General features: G+C 57.5%; 5 protein-coding genes across 5 annotated transcripts; 3 read left to right on the forward strand and 2 right to left on the reverse strand.

The window, feature by feature from the left end:
• Positions 1–864: 864 nt before the first annotated feature.
• Positions 865–4671, reverse strand: MKK02DRAFT_23160 (uncharacterized protein; the record flags this gene model as incomplete). The annotated part of the gene is made up of 19 exons (XM_053086680.1): positions 865–953; positions 1014–1169; positions 1280–1447; positions 1492–1810; positions 1854–2125; positions 2266–2339; positions 2404–2698; positions 2753–2831; positions 2890–3083; positions 3136–3355; positions 3468–3508; positions 3562–3637; positions 3687–3791; positions 3846–3922; positions 3968–4046; positions 4118–4233; positions 4286–4402; positions 4450–4544; positions 4595–4671. 19 exons carry the CDS (start codon positions 4669–4671, stop codon positions 865–867), a joined length of 2649 nt encoding a protein of 882 aa, XP_052947518.1.
• Positions 4672–5168: 497 nt separating this feature from the next.
• Positions 5169–8879, forward strand: MKK02DRAFT_42111 (uncharacterized protein; the record flags this gene model as incomplete). Its single annotated transcript, XM_053091843.1, has 5 exons — positions 5169–5208; positions 5277–6850; positions 6909–6953; positions 7073–7131; positions 7262–8879. The coding sequence occupies 5 exons, from the start codon at positions 5169–5171 to the stop codon at positions 8877–8879; spliced, it is 3336 nt and encodes a 1111-aa protein (XP_052947519.1).
• Positions 8880–9541: 662 nt separating this feature from the next.
• MKK02DRAFT_42112 (uncharacterized protein) lies at positions 9542–11565 on the forward strand (the record flags this gene model as incomplete). Its single annotated transcript, XM_053091844.1, has 6 exons — positions 9542–9821; positions 9993–10346; positions 10399–10464; positions 10517–10603; positions 10662–11392; positions 11455–11565. The coding sequence occupies 6 exons, from the start codon at positions 9542–9544 to the stop codon at positions 11563–11565; spliced, it is 1629 nt and encodes a 542-aa protein (XP_052947520.1).
• A 617-nt stretch (positions 11566–12182) lies between these two features.
• On the reverse strand, positions 12183–13094 carry MKK02DRAFT_42113 (uncharacterized protein; the record flags this gene model as incomplete). Its single annotated transcript, XM_053091845.1, has 1 exon — positions 12183–13094. One exon carries the CDS (start codon positions 13092–13094, stop codon positions 12183–12185), a length of 912 nt encoding a protein of 303 aa, XP_052947521.1.
• A 990-nt stretch (positions 13095–14084) lies between these two features.
• On the forward strand, positions 14085–15122 carry MKK02DRAFT_31324 (uncharacterized protein; the record flags this gene model as incomplete). The annotated part of the gene is made up of 1 exon (XM_053088259.1): positions 14085–15122. The coding sequence occupies one exon, from the start codon at positions 14085–14087 to the stop codon at positions 15120–15122; it is 1038 nt and encodes a 345-aa protein (XP_052947522.1).
• Positions 15123–15237: the final 115 nt, after the last annotated feature.

Consider the following 15237-nt stretch of genomic DNA (forward strand, 5'->3'; position numbering starts at 1 on the left):
CACTTGTATCTCATAGCAATAAGTATGCAGCTCAATCACCCCTAACCCATAAAAACAGCTCTGGGCATGTCAGCGCTCAGGGTCATCATCCGTCCCACTCGTTTCATATGGCGGAGTTCACTTAAGAGACGCACTGATATCCCTTTCCCCGCGCGTCCGTATCCAAGCTATCATGACATCGCTTTGATTGGGATCAGGCGCGAGTAGCTCACTGAAGTCCCAAGGACAATACACGACTGCTGCACGAGCGCGACCCTCATCAAGCTGGATTCGAGCTGCTCCGCACGTCTGCGGTACTTCTCTTCCCGGGCGCCGTACTGACCTTTAAGTTCTCGAACGACGAGCGCTATCACCATTGCACGGTGTACGAGCCGAGGACAGCTATTGGATCTGCCCAGATACCCGCACAGACAGGGTGGCAAATGGGTGTCAAGTCCGCAAGCCCTTCCTCTACAGACGACTGAAGCCTTACAACTACATACCCGAGGCTTCGATCCTGTTGCCATCCTCGTCCGCATCGATCCTTAGTCTGTACTTACGCAATGCATCTCAATTCCGACCCTTTGTCGTACCGGTGCCTCAGATCAAGAGGGTCGAGCCAGGCAACTCGCCCACCTCATCGGTACCAGCTCCTTTCCTCATCAAGGCTCCAACTCCTCCTTGTCCACCTTGTCATCTACCTTCAACATTTATCCACGCCCAGTATACCGACTTGCTCCACAGCTGTGTCCTGCGCCAAGTCAAGGCAGGTAACACATTCATCCCATACGTATACAAAAACAGGCTGCACGACTGCCTAACTTCACACCCTCATTCCCCTTGACCACCTCGACATCCTTGCCCCCTTTTACCAGCCTCCCACGCTCAGAGCTTCGACTTGCCCTTGTCCCCGCTGACAAGAGTGACCGCCGCATTGCTGATAGCTGGCGCGCCCGTCTCCTTGACCTTCGCAGCTGAATGTATCAGCTCACGATCCACCGAAGGGCACAAACTTCTCTCAAGCTGATACTCACCAAAGATGACCTTGTCCCCTTCCTTCCACATCTCCGTGACGATCGTCTGGCCAGGAATCACAACGCCCGCAAAGCGAACCTTGATGTCCGAGTAGGCGCCGAAGGTCTGGAGTACGTGCTTGCTGGCGATACCCATGGAGCAGAGACCGTGGAGGACTGCATGATCAGCGACGAGCTCGAATTGATGGGCATGACAGAGACGAGGCGAGCTGGGCATGATAGGTCGAGCAAGGTACGGTATCAGGGCAGAAGGGCAGACGACTCACTAGGCTTGGGGAATCCACCGATGCTGGCAAAGTTTGGGTCGAGGTGCAGAGGATTGTAATCGCCCGAGAGACGATATAGAGCCGCCTGCTCAAGCGTAGTCTTCTCCTCGACCACCGCGTCGGGCTGGCGCTTGGGCTTCTCGTTGAGAGCAGTCGCATTGCCTCGGTCTGTATATCAGCTTTGAACCCACTGCAGTCAAGCTAGAACTCACCCGCTCCATTCTTCTTTCCGCCGAAACCTCCGCTCCCCCGGAGGACGACAGTAGATTCGTTGATGAAGACCACCTCGCCGCTCGCCTTGTCCTTCGTCGTCACCTGGACAGTCACCATAGCCGTTTTGCCCTTGTCGAGGACCTCGCGGAGCTTGACCGTGTTGCTGAGTGTCCCGGAGGTAGGAATGGGGGTCTTCTTGAGCTGGAGATACTGCTCGCCGTGGAGGAGCTTGGCGGGATTGAAGTTGGGGACGATCGAGTCAAAGCTGAGACCCGAGGACGAGCCGAATTGAGGGATGACACCAAAAGTGGGAAGAGCCTATCGATCAGCTTGGCCCTTTGTCAAGAATAGCTAGACTCACCTCGAACCCATCCGCGTTCTCGTACACCCACTTGAGATCCGCCGCCTTCGCCCCGATACCCAGGTTGTACAGCAGGACATCACGCTCAGTGTAGGTGAAGTCCTCGGTAGGCTGCGGCATGTTCTTCTTGGCATCCTTGATGGCGTCGGTGTCTTCTGCGTCCTCGTAGCTGTCCGAGCTGGACGAATCGCCGCCAGAGCTGACATTCTCCATGTTGTTGATGATCTGCTCGAGAGCTTCGCGGCCGGAAGCGGGGTGGGTCGCGCGGGCGTCTGCAAGTCAGCTAGGTCCCTACCGAGCATGAACGATGAGCAGGGGAGGCCGAGTGGAATATGACTGGACGAGGATGTAGTGTGGATCTGAGACGGCCGGCGAGACGCGGGTATCGATATCGATAGACAAGATAGCTTACCAAAGGTAGTGATCTCCTTCCATCGAGACATGATAGCCTCGGGCTTGAGCTCCTTGTCGTTGGGGAACACCGCACTGAATAAGTCAGCTACGACCCCCTCTTCGATTTCGTGACAACATGGAAGCGTTTCCGACTCACCCGTAGGTACGTTGCCACCTGATCTTGGCTGCGTATCCACCAAAGACCTCGTGGACAGTCCCGGAATCCTTGCACTGGTCGGACGCCAAGTACCCGACAAAAGGAGCAACAAAGTCCGGCTTCATCGCCTCCAGCATCTCTTTGGGCCAGACCGTCGCTGTCATTGCCGTACCAGCACGAGGAGCAATGCAGTTGACGTTGATGTTGGCACGAGCACCCTCGATGGCAAGTGTGCGAGTGAGACCCATGATGGCGGCCTTGGCGGTCGAGTAGTTGGATTGGCCGATGGTACCGTCTGCTCTTATCAGCTATTGATCTATACTGTTCGAATGGGCAGCACAGGACTCACAGAGACCGTTAGGCGAGGCAGTTGTGATAATACGCCCATACTTCTGCTTCTGGAAGACTGGCCACACGGCCTTGGCACACTGCGAAGTCAGCTGCGTTCTCTAGCTTCGCGACAATATGGTACGAGCGGCAGCTCACCTTATACGTGCCCTTCAGGTGGATAGCAATGACCAAGTCCCACATCTCTTCCGTCATCCCGAGGAAACTTTTGTCCCGGAGGAGACCAGCGTTGGCGACGAGGACGTGGACGGTGCCGAAAGCGTCAAGAGCGGCCTTGACGATAGCATCTCCATCCTCAGCGGAGCAGACGGCAGAGACAGCCTTGACGCCAACTATCGGGTCAGCTTACATCCAGCGCAAGGGAGGACATCTAGCTGGGCTCACGCTTCTTGCACTCGGCAACGACCGACTCGGCATTCTCCTTGTTGACGTCGTTGATAACGACGTTAGCGCCGAGCTTGGCGAACATCAAGGCGTAGATCCGACCGAGACCCGCGCCAGCTCCAGTGATGATGACGACCTGGTCCTTGAACCCGATGGCGGGCGAGACTTGCTTGGATGGGGAGCTGTTCATAGACTTCTTGAGCAGGCCCCGAGGTGTCAGCTAGGGCCGGGTCAATCTGGTCGGAGTAGCTCACCTGCATGTCATTGTCCTCCGAGTTGATGGGGTGCTCGGCATCCTTGAAGCTGGCGACCTCATCCCACTTGGCAGCGACAGCGGAGGGGGTGAAAGAGTCGTCGATCTTCCAGACGGCACCTGAGAGTTAGCCACAGCTCATGTCCAGCAGGCAAGCAAATAGCAAGGCTCACCTTTGGACCGCTCGTACCTGACCTCAGAGACAAAGCCGGCCCCAAGCTCGAAGATCCGGCCGTTGACATCTGGGCCCTACACTATCAGCTCTGTTGGACACCTCATCCACTGCGACTGAGCTCACATTCTTGGCGGTCAAGACACCGACAAGAGGAGCAATAAACTCCGGCTTGAGCCCCTTGAGCATCTCTGGCGGCATGATCGTCTCGGTCATAGCGGACGCAGCAATCTGCAGACTCAGCTCGATCTCTGACTAGCACGACTGGAGGGCGGGGCAGCTCACAGGAACAATGACGTTGACCTTGATGTTGTGTTTGGCTCCTTCACGCGCGAGCGTGCGGGTCAGACCGACAAGACCCACTGGACCAGTCAGCTACTGCCATACAGAGGAGGCTGTCAGCTCACTCTTGGCGGCAGAGTAGTTGGCCTGGCCCATGTTACCGTACAGACCGGCAGCGGAGGCGGTGTTGATGACTCGGCCGAACTATCCTTTTAGCTTTGCTCAAGCCAAACGACATCCAGGGGCGACGAAGTGAATGTCAAAGGCAGACCCACCTGCTGCTTCCTGAAGATAGGCCAGGCTGCGCGGGTGCAGCTGTACGCTCCTTTGAGGTGTACCAGAGTAACAAGGTCAAAGTCCTGGTCTGTCATGTTCTTGAACGCCTTGTCGCCTGTCGGGTCAGCTGAGGCTCCAGACGATTTGTAGACGCGCTGCTAGCTCACGGAGAATACCAGCATTGTTGATCAGGATGTGGACGGTCCCGAACGCCTTGACGGCTTGGTCAATGATCTTTTGACCTTCTGCGACGGACCCGGCGGCTACGGCAGCTTTACCACCGGCTGACTATGTCAATTCAAGTCCCATATTTCCAGAAAGGATAGCTGACCCTTGTTGATCTCATCGACGACCTTCTGAGCGGCCTCAGCAGAGACGTCATTGACAACGACCTTGGCACCGCGCTCAGCAAAGAATCGAGAGTAACTACATTGTCAACAGTGCAACTCGGAGGAGGAGATCGCAAGTCATCTCACGTCCTGCCGATACCGCTTCCAGCGCCGGTCACGACAGTGACCAGGTCCTTGAACTCGAGCTGGTTGTTTGCGGACATGTTTGCGATTCGCGGGAGAGGGGATGGAACCCGACGGATAGTGAGCGGTAAGAATCCGACTAGTTTTGGGAGAGACAGGATTGCTGTTCTGTTTCTTCCTGAGAGCGAGAGCTAGTCAGACTGACTGTGAGCAGATGTGTAGAGAAGAGGTATAGAAGGTCTAGAGTAGGCAGGGATAAGCAAGCAAGAAGGACAAGCAGAGACACACCCGGCTGAATGAGAGTCAAGTAGCCGGAGTGGGCGTGGGGGTGGGGGAGCAATTAACGTCCGGGTGGCAACGAGGAATGTCTGGAAATAATCCGTTGAACGGCCGGAATCCGGACGCGTTTCAGCTTTTTCCGGATTTACGCCAGGCCAGAAAGCCAAAGGCAAGCACAGCTCAAGTCAATCCACCACACGAACTCTGCTCCAGGCCAACATCCCTACCAGCCTATCAGGCTCTCGACGGTCTAGGGAGGGCTTAAACATCCAATCAGATCAGCTCTGCTTTCGCAGCCATGTCGATCTCACGCGCATCGCTCGCTGCAGCCTTGGTCGGTGCGTGCTTTAGCTTCTTTCATGAGCTGTCACCTTGACATGGTATTGCCTAAGCGCTGACAGTATAGAGTACGACAATGACGATCTCCCTACCTATGAACGGAAGAACCACCGCCAGTCTGCGCTCTTCTCGCATCTCCAGCCAAGGTCACCGCCACCGCCGCAATTGCCATCGCCGGTCAGCCTCATCCCGCTGAGGGAGCATGATGGGCGAGGGCAGCATGGGAGGCAGCAGAGCGGGTCTTCAAGCCGCTGTGAAGATACTGGGGGCCAGGTCAACGACATGCACGGTCCCCGCAGGAGCTTTCAGAGTGGTCGCTCGTCCGAGCCCCAAGCCGAGCCCGAGCGGGGAGCAGAAGCAGAAGACGTCGATGTCTCCCGCTGGGACCTCCCTGAGCATCTCGTCTCTACCGCACCCGCCAAATCTCCCGACCTCGTCCGTTCGCAAATGATATCCCGATCGTCCATCCCCCAGATCATCACCAAATCCGCCTCTACCCCTGTTCCCCATCCGGAATCTTCCCCGTTCCAACACCGCGCCCGCTCTATCCACCTCGACCAGGACACGCCAGACCCTCCTCGTCCCAGCCTAGACTCGGGTGCTCGTCGGCGGACCGTATCGTTCGAGCTGGACCGGAACGCTGATCCCGCTCGGCGGCGGACACACTCCACCTCGGAGTATCTCTCCAGTGTGGACGCGGCGCTAGCGGCGGCGGAGCGGGCGTTGGCATTGGCGGATGCGCCGAGAGCGCGGTCCGTGATGGGCGTGATGGGTCTGGATGAGATCGGGTTGGAGGGAAGTAGGGTGAGGGAGCCGATGATGGTACCTCTGCCCTCCTCACCGACTTCCATGCGGTCCCGCCCTATCTCGGCCATGTCGATGAGTCGGGGTCGGTCGTTTGACTATGATCGGCGGGAGTCTATCGCCGAGGGTCCAGAAGAGGACAACACACCCAACCCTTTCGCTCTCCCCGCTCCACCGTCGAGCCAGGCATCGCGGTTCGACCCGAAATTCGCCGAATCAGCCATCAGTCTCAACCCATCTTCGCCGCCCATCCTCCCCACTCATTCCCGCCAACTGTCTACCCCGTCCACACTCGATCCTCGTCGTCTCTCCCAATCGCAATCTCAGCCCCAATCCAACCGCTTATCCCACATCCCACCCCTCCATCCCGTCTCCGCCAACATCCCCGAACCCTCCCGGGTCTACGCAGACATCCCCACCCCAGGCGAATTCGGAAAACCCCTCTTACCCTCCAAATACGCTCGTCGATCCCAGGCGGACCGACAGTCCCTCCTCCGCCCTCGAACACTCATCATGCCCGCTTCTCTCCAGGGAGCGGGGTACGTTCCGCCCGCCAAGGTCAGGGATGGGTTCGTACTGGGCGAAAAGCCCTTACCGGCGGGAGCGAGGAGTAGCATCCTCACGATGAGTGGGCAGGGCGGATGGCAGAGCGGAGCTGGAGGGATATTGCCGGGGCAGGTCGGAGAGGTCCAGCAGCAAGGACGGGAGTTTGGGAGGGGGCTGGCGATGGAGTTGCAGGAGACGGAGGAGGAGGAGAGGAGGAGGTTGCAAGAGGAGGAAGAGGTCAGGATGGCGAGGGAACAGAGGAAGAGGGACAAGATGCCCGGGAAGCTATATGTGAGTGATTGTGCTCATCAAGCTTGGGGTGTCGGGGAGTGGGGGCTACGACGTCGAGTCCGCTCGGGACTGGCTGGACAGTGTTGTGATGGGCGTAGGCGGGGTGAGCGCGGGCGGGATGCGCCCAGGCGGGATGTGCGCAGACGGGGCATAGGTCTTACTTCCGTCAAGCCAGGCAGGATACACTAAGACACTTGGCTGGGGATGACGCTGACCTCGTAGGGTACGAGCCTGATGGATCAACTCGAAGCGAGGAAGCAGTACACCAAGAATCAGCAAAGGTGAGCGCTACTTGCATTTCTCAGCTAGAAACGCTGGGGCACGCGTCCACCCTCTTTTCCTGAGACCCGAGGAGAAAATTGCGATCTGCGTGATTCTACTTTGGCTTGAATACTCATGCTGACTCTGCAGAGTATTCACCGGCGATTCTCGCCCAAGCATGTTCGCCCGAAACTCCATCTTACCCGGCTCGACCTCCTCCCAATCCCTCTCTGCGCAGCTCGCCACTTCTCCACCAAACCAGCCGCTCATCTCCCCTCCTGGCCAACCTGCCCAGCTCTACCCGACCTCAAACCAGTCATCGTCTCCCGACAAGACACGGCGCCAGTCTCTACGGGCCCCACTGATCCAGTTCGACGGGAATGACCCCTCTGCCGGTCAGCTCCCAGAAGCTCGACCGGGAATGACCAAGTCTCGCTCGGTCTTTGGCGTGGACGAGCTATGGGAGAAAGAAATGGCGAAGCTCAAGATCATCCAGGCGGAGGAGGAGGCTAGGCGAGCTGCGCAGGAGCAGAAAGAGCGGGAACTGGCGCAGAGCCCGAAGAAGAAGAAAGGGTGGTTGGGCGGGAAAGACAAAAAGGGAAAGGGGAAAGCCAAGGAGAGTCTGAGTCCGTCAGGGACGGCGGTACTTCTGGGGCGGTCGCCTGAGAAGACGGACTCCGGGACGGGCGGGGATGGGCATGGGGCATCGCCTGTCAAGAATCGAGTCGGAGATCTTCCGCCTACGCTACGATACTCGCCGGAGAAAGCGGCCGCGCCGACTTTGGCGCCGGATCTGGGCGGTGCGAGGCGGCCTGCAAGTCGAGCTGGGCTGGACGGATGGAGCAGCGAAGACGAGGATGGGGATGCCCGGCGTCGGTCGAAGGGGAAGGGGAAGGCTGCACCGCCTCCACCGGTCCGACTCGACTCGGACACGGACTCGGAGGATGACGTTCCCCTCTCGCGCATCCCTATATCTCGGCCGGCACCCCTTCGTCCCCCATCCGAGTCTGACTCAGACGAAGACGTTCCTCTCTCACGCCTCGCGCCTCGTCTTGTTGATCCGCCCACCATCCAGCTCAACTCAGACGTCTCGGGCTCGCTAGGTCTCTCCGTACCTGCCCTCCCACCCTCCATCTCGCCTCGACCACCTACCGCCTCGCCCGGCGATATCCCCATCCTCCCCCTCCCGACATTTTCCGCTCCCGCCGCCGCCGAAGAGGACGACGACGACCGCCCCCTCGGTCTTAGAGCTACCACCTCTACCAAGTCCATCCACAACATCGGGACTCAGCGGACCGAAGAGGAGAAAGCGGAGATTGAGGATGATCTACCGCTGGGGTTCAAACACGCCAATGCGGTCCAGCGGCAGGTATCGGGCAATAGCGCCGGCTATCCACCTATGGACGGAGCTGGTCAGGCCTTCTCGCCGTATCCGCCTCAGATGGGATGGGGGATGCAGCAACAGCACCCGGGGATGCCGATGGGGATGGGGAGCGTATATGGGATGGGGATGATGGGGTATCCGCCACAGTCGTATGGTGGACATCCGGGATATGGCGGGATGGGGATGGGAATGGGGATGGGGATGCCTCAGGGGGTCCCATTGCAAGGGAACGGACTACCTTTCTTCCCTTCGCCGCAGATGCCAGCGTCGGGCTCGGTATCTCAGGGCCTCGGTCCGCCGCCGTTGGGTCCAGGAGGGAACATCGATAGTTGGCGTAAAGGGGTACGGGCGCCTAGTACGGTCGGAGGAGAGGGTGGACGATAGATCGGGTCGGTAACGGGAGGAGATCATCGACGGAGCAGAGGGTGTCGTCAGGGTGAAGAGGGTGGATGAGAGGGGAGGTGCTGGCTGGATTAGGAGGGGGTTTGGCGCGAAGTAGCTATTTTTACGAGGCATGACTATCATGATGGGGACGATGAGCTACGACTAGTATATATCTATGGACAGTAGCGCTTGCGATGTGTTGCTGTGGCGGAGTCCTGCTCAAGAGACGAGCAGAGAGCATCTGCGCGGTCCGCGGACCAACCCGGTGGAGGTCCAAGCTCAAGGTCAACTCAAGGTCCAAAAATTGCTAGGGGAACTCTCGCTGCCTTGGTCTTTACCTTTGATGTTGGTATCGATTTCAGCTAGTCTCATCCCCCTGTACCTGCTGCTGCTGCTACTGCTGCTTCGAGATCGAGGCTCTTGTAGCAGTATGAGCGTAGCATATAGGGTTTGGCCTGCGAGGGGAGGAGGACGGCTGTGTGGATGTTGACTCGGCGTAGAGAATCACTCAACCACCCATATCCCTTGGCCTCTTCCTTCCCCTCATCGTCTCCTCCTTTCCTTCTGTATACAACCTCCTCGTACTGATCCCATCCCTGCGCTGAGAGACTCTAACCTATACTCACCAGCGCCGACCAAGGCACCGGTTAATCGCGCCCACCATGTCCAACCTCCAGCTCCGGGTCACCCCACCTTCCACCCCGGTCCGTTCCCCTCGGTCTCGGGTGGACGCTCTCGCAGAGAATCGTACGCCTTACGGACCGGCACCAGCCAGGTCTCCATTATCGACAAGGAAGGGATATGGCAATCGGAACCTGCCCGGGTCGGGGCTGAAGGGAAAGAGGAAGGAAGAGGGAATGGAGCGGCGGTATGAGGATATAGGGGTGGGGAGGGGGGTGAGGGCGGAGGGGAGTCCAGCTAGGGAGGTTCCAGCTCGAATGAGTGAGTCCAGCATGCCATCTGGGGACTTTGTATGGAGGATCGGAGTCGGCGCAAGGGTTCAAGCTTCAAGAGGTGTCGGATTGCGCGTCATGACCGCTTCTAATCCCGCCCCCATCTACGTCTTGTCTCCAGTCCCTCGGTCTCTTCTGGTGGAAGTCAGCTGACAGACAGTACCTCTACCATACCATCCTCCTCTCTCTCCACCTCATCCTCATTCATCCGCACTACCATGGTTCTACACCCCTCCCCTCTTTCAAGCGCAGCAGCTCGGTTCCTCCAGCACCCGTCCGTCTCTCGCGGATCGCGCTATCTTCAATGACCACCCCACCGGCGTACTATTCCAGCAGCACACAGGAGACGTCTCGGACTCGAGCTACTACATGGCGGATACATCTGGCTCGATCGATGATGGCGAAGATGAGGATATGGGGGATGTCAGTGTACAGCTGGATATGGAGTGGGAAGACGATGAGAGCGGGTCGGAGGCGGGACTGGTAGACGACAGTACTGGAGGATCTACCGAGGGTGAGCTAAGTGACTTGCTGGGAGATCAACAAGATGCAAGCTGACATTACAGGTGTTCCGGTCAACAACTCGCCTGCCGGCCGACCCGAGCTGATGTCTCAGGCAAACGAGCCAAGAGGTGAGTCACTCCCTCCCGTTTATTCTTGTTGTAGCCTGAAGCTGACTACCAGATATTACTCCCCTGCATGCGCCTGCCATCGCTACACCAAACCAAGTCTCTGTGGAGGCGGAAGAGATCTCAAATAAGATCGGAAAGGGTGCGTCTGCTCTCTCCTATCCCATCTGCAACAGTATGAAGTCAAGCTGATAGTTCAGCTGGATATGTACCTAGCCGTATCCAGGCTATCGAGACTCGACAACGGCGACCTCTGCGCCCGACCTCGCCTCTACCATCGCCCAAAAAGCAGCGGCTTATCGGTCCGTCTCTCCCTGTGGTGGATGACGGAGCGAGCTACTTCGCCCCATCTCACAAGATCCCAAGAACGCCCGCCATCAGTAAATCATCTTCGTATCTTCCTCGTCTGCCTCCGGTCCATCCCGCCTCCTCAGCTCCCCCACCTCCCTTCAATGTCACTACCGCCCCTCTCACTCGGCCATCTTCCCCTGTTCTGCGCCCCCACATCACTCAACCGGATCTTCCTCCCTCAGTTCCAGCATCCGCACCGGTCAACCCCTCGGCCGCCACACCCGGCGTCGACAATCTCCTCGCTCGAGTCCATACCCTCTCGCTTGAACAAGCGGCGCTTTCGGCGGAAAATCGTCATCTCTGGCAGATCAGGCGGGAGCAGGATGAGCGGATCACTCTATTGGAGGAAGAGCGGGTCAGGCTGCGCGCGCAGGTCCGGAGCGCCGAGGCGGACAAGGTGGAGTTGGAGAAGGAGGTGATGGAGGTGCGGAATGGCAGTAGCGAGCGACTGAACGGGATGCTGGAGAGACTACGATGCGAGTACGAGGCGAAGCGGGCGGTAGATGGAGAGGAGATGGAGTGGTTACTTTCGGAGCAGGAGGCGCAGTCTTTGTTAATGGTGGAGAGGGCTGGGATGATGGTGAGTAGCGCTTTACCTCGATGCCGCTGGGCCGCACGGACTGGGTGTAGCTGACCATTTAGTCTACTACCCACTGGAGCAACACTGTGGCTCCGACGGCAATCATCAAGCGGAAGATGGCTGAAGGTGGGCTCTGCTCGCCGATTAATGCTTACTCGCAGAGGACGGCTTAGTCTCTTTAACGAAGCGGGCGTGTCTAGGCGGCAGACGAGCAGAGGGATGAGGCTCGATGAGGACCGGTTGTACCTCATAGGCAGTCGTTTTCATGCGATGTTCACTGCATGATCACTGACCACCTTAATATGACTTGGGTGACGGTGACATGCTGACCGATCATTGAGCTTCAGCTGCGTGACTTGAAATATACGAGTAGTACTCCACTACGCTTGAGATGTTGACTGATTTCCACACCACGGAAGTAATGACTGAGTGCGAGCGAGGCCACCGAGCACAGCACTGCCAAACTCGATATCACATCGCTGGACGCTATCCGGGTTCTGGGATGAGCCGGGCCATCCGAAGTTTATACCTCGTTACACGATACTGAGCGATACACTGCTAGCCTCGGTAATATAACCGACGTCCCGACAATCTTGTCCTACTTACCTCAGAATGTAGGCTGTACAACACCTTTTAAGGATAAATGATAAGTCCACTGACGCCGACTGGGGAACTCCGGCATGGGGGGGCAGTCAACTAGACATCTGATACATAAAGCAATACTGAGCGACGACATCGATGAACTTCCTCTCCCTGATGATATCAAGCCATCCGTCCTCCTTCGCACACCTCATCCCACTGCGAATGACTGCAACTCCTCATCCGCATGCCTCTGCTTCCTGGCTTGCAGGCTCGCCCAAGACGCAGCGTAGTAGTCCAGTGAGGAGCGACATAGGGCCTGCATGGGTGCATACGCCTCGTCCTCGAAGGGATTGGTCTCAGGATTGTCTTCGAGCCACTGACTGAGGTGTTTCAGACCATGAGACCACTTGACTGCGGTGCGCGCGGTGTAGTCGTTCATTGCGTCACGTCCTTGACTTTTGGCAGCGTGGACGCGATTGATACGCGAGACGGCGTCGATGGGGCCAATCAGGGACACCGTCATGTAATCGCGGTGCCTGCCTTCAACCATCTGGTATCGGCCTTTGATCCTCGGAACGTCAACACCGATATTCGATCCAGGTGGAAGGGACTCGAGGTATGTGGAGAACGCTCTCAGCCCGTCCTGGATCTTGTCGGGATCTTTCTGGCCCGCAGTGATGGGGTTGTTTGTCGTTTGGATCGAGTCGATGAGCGACTGCAGGCTCTTCGTCCAGTAGCCATCAATCGCGTTCCACCGTTGGCCGTACTCAGCGGCTGCGTTGATTGCTGCCCGTCTGGCGGCTTTCCTGACAGCGTTCCCCTGTGTCGCGTCCAGCTCCGTCTCTTCTGCTTGCCTCACCGTGTCCATCATGCTCTTGAGACACCTCTGCTCCTCCCCGAGCAGGTCCGTCACTGTCTTGAAGTCTCGGATGACGGACGTATGGTCCTGGGTGGGACCGCTCTTCCCCTCGCACCAGACAAAGTGGAAAGGCTCCACGGCATCCTGATCCTCGTGATCGGCGATGTTCAGCTCGGGGTCGACGATATCCTCGGAGTCGACGATATCCCAGCCGGGCTCTTGATCCGCAATGTCGTGTGCGGCTGGAGCTGGTGCAGACATGTGATCAGGATGATGTTGGATGTGAAGGGGAAAATGAAGTGCAAAACTCCATTACATTAAGGCAGGCCGCGCGCCAACATATAGGAATACCGAAAGCTGGCCTGATTGACGACTCGTTCATGGCAGGGGATGGTCCAGAAAGGAATCAGCTTGATTGCGGTCAGTCAGTTTCAATCAATCCTTTCCTGTACTCTGCTCGCCCTGGAGATCTGCTGGCCCTTTGTGTGCCTTGCGTTTCAGGCTGCACAGCCTCAAATCGGTCCGCAAAGCGAGCATATATACTTGCCACTCTCCCCGCACCTACGAAAAGCAAATGGGGGTGGCGAGTGGGGTCTGGCGTACCAAGCGCTGAGGGAGTCCCTCCTGATAGCTCTTCTGATACTCAACTGAGAACATCTGCTGCATCTCTCAAACGCAGTACATGACCAGAGGGCACTTTCACAGTTTCACCCGCCAGCCAAATTTGCCACCCAAGAGATGTGGAGCGCTACAGTATCTGCGTGAGCCAGTGCAATATGTATGATGTCTCGCCAATCTGAACAATCACTTCAAGAAAACAGTACTCGTCGGGTGCCTATACTGGATCAAACCTCAACGTCACCGGGACACTGAAAAAGATCGCTTCTCCGCGGTCAGCATAGGTGCTTCAGCTCCTGCGCCTTCCATCGGTCACAAGCTCTTACAGGTATCAGAAGCTCGTCCTCCCTCTGATCCCTCCTCCTACAACATCAAACGGTTTCGCCCTCACACCCTGGCATATTCCATTGCTACTTTGCGGGCCGAACGTGTATGATATTTGGCTTGAAAAGGACACTGAACGTGGGGCATGATGTCAAAGGATGATGTACCGGTCACCCATCTAGAATATGCTATATAGAGCTGGTTTCCCCTCCTCAATCTCTCAATCACACTTCATCCCCCGCCACATCTGAAAAAGATCAACCAATCCTACTAAATACTACCCACCCACCCACACTAGCAACTATCACAATGGCTACTGTCGCAACCATCTTCCCCTCCCACCCCGCTGCCATGACTCTGGTCTACCCTACTCCCCCTACCACTCCTACTTCGCCCACCTTCTTCCATCCTGCCAAGCGCTCCGCTTCCACCCTCTCCTCCCCCATCGCTGCCAAGACCCCCACTCAGACCTTCCAGATCCAGTCCCCCGCCCCGAACTATGCCCTCCTCCGCTCGCACCACGTCTCTGCCATCAAGTACATCATCGCCAAAGTCCGCTGGCAGCAGGCCAACAACTCCTACCTTCCTGGAGAGTCAGCATGGCAAGAGCACAATGCCATGATCAAGAGGCTCGAGGATGAGCTCAAAGCTGTCGAGGCTGCTCAGAAGGACCTTGACCGTTTCCCTACCTTCTGCCACGCCCCCGTCGCCCCTCTCGAGACCAAGCCCTACGGCCCCCAAACCAAAGAGCAGGTCGAGAAGGCTCAGGCGGAGGCTGAGCGCAAGGACAAGGAGATGGACCGTGAGATCGAAAAGCAGTTCCCCTTCATCAAGCAGCTCTTCATCGGCCCCAGGACCAAGCAGCAGGCGCGCAACGACAGGCAGCTTCGCAAGAACCTCAAGGCGGGTGATCTCATGGACATCACTGAGCTCCTCCCGTCCGAGAACTTGCGGGCGGCGATGGCGGCGGCGGGTCAGGGTGAGAAGAAGGCTGAGAAGAGGCGGCCATACCATGAGGTCCGGATGGAGAGGGAGAAGGCCAAGGTCAAGGCGATCCTTGAGGAGGAGGAGGCGAGAATGGCAAAGCTTCCCGCTGTTGAAAAGCCGGCGCGGATCGGCCCCATCACCAAGGAGGAGCACATGGCTTCTCTCCCCGTCTTTGGTCCCCCTACCCTCGGCGAGGCTCTCCTTCCTATCCAGCGGGAGCAGCGCCACATCATCCTCAACTTCCTCCGTAAGCCGTGGCAGCAGTATGACGAGGAGGCTGCGCCGCTTTTGGAGCGTTTGGGGCGGTTTGCTGTCAAGCGTCTGAACCAGGACAAGGACAAGGAGGCAAAGCAGGAGTAGTGAAGTCATGTCGTTGTATATAAGCATGCAGCAGCGGTGTACCTCATGTCGTGTTAGTACTTTTTGAGATCTTGACGCGGGAGAATGATTAGCAGGTAGTCAAGCTCAGAAGGAA

This window comes from Dioszegia hungarica (assembly GCF_025882075.1).
Source record: "Dioszegia hungarica strain PDD-24b-2 chromosome Unknown MKK02contig_6, whole genome shotgun sequence".
Lineage (NCBI taxonomy): Eukaryota > Fungi > Basidiomycota > Tremellomycetes > Tremellales > Bulleribasidiaceae > Dioszegia > Dioszegia hungarica.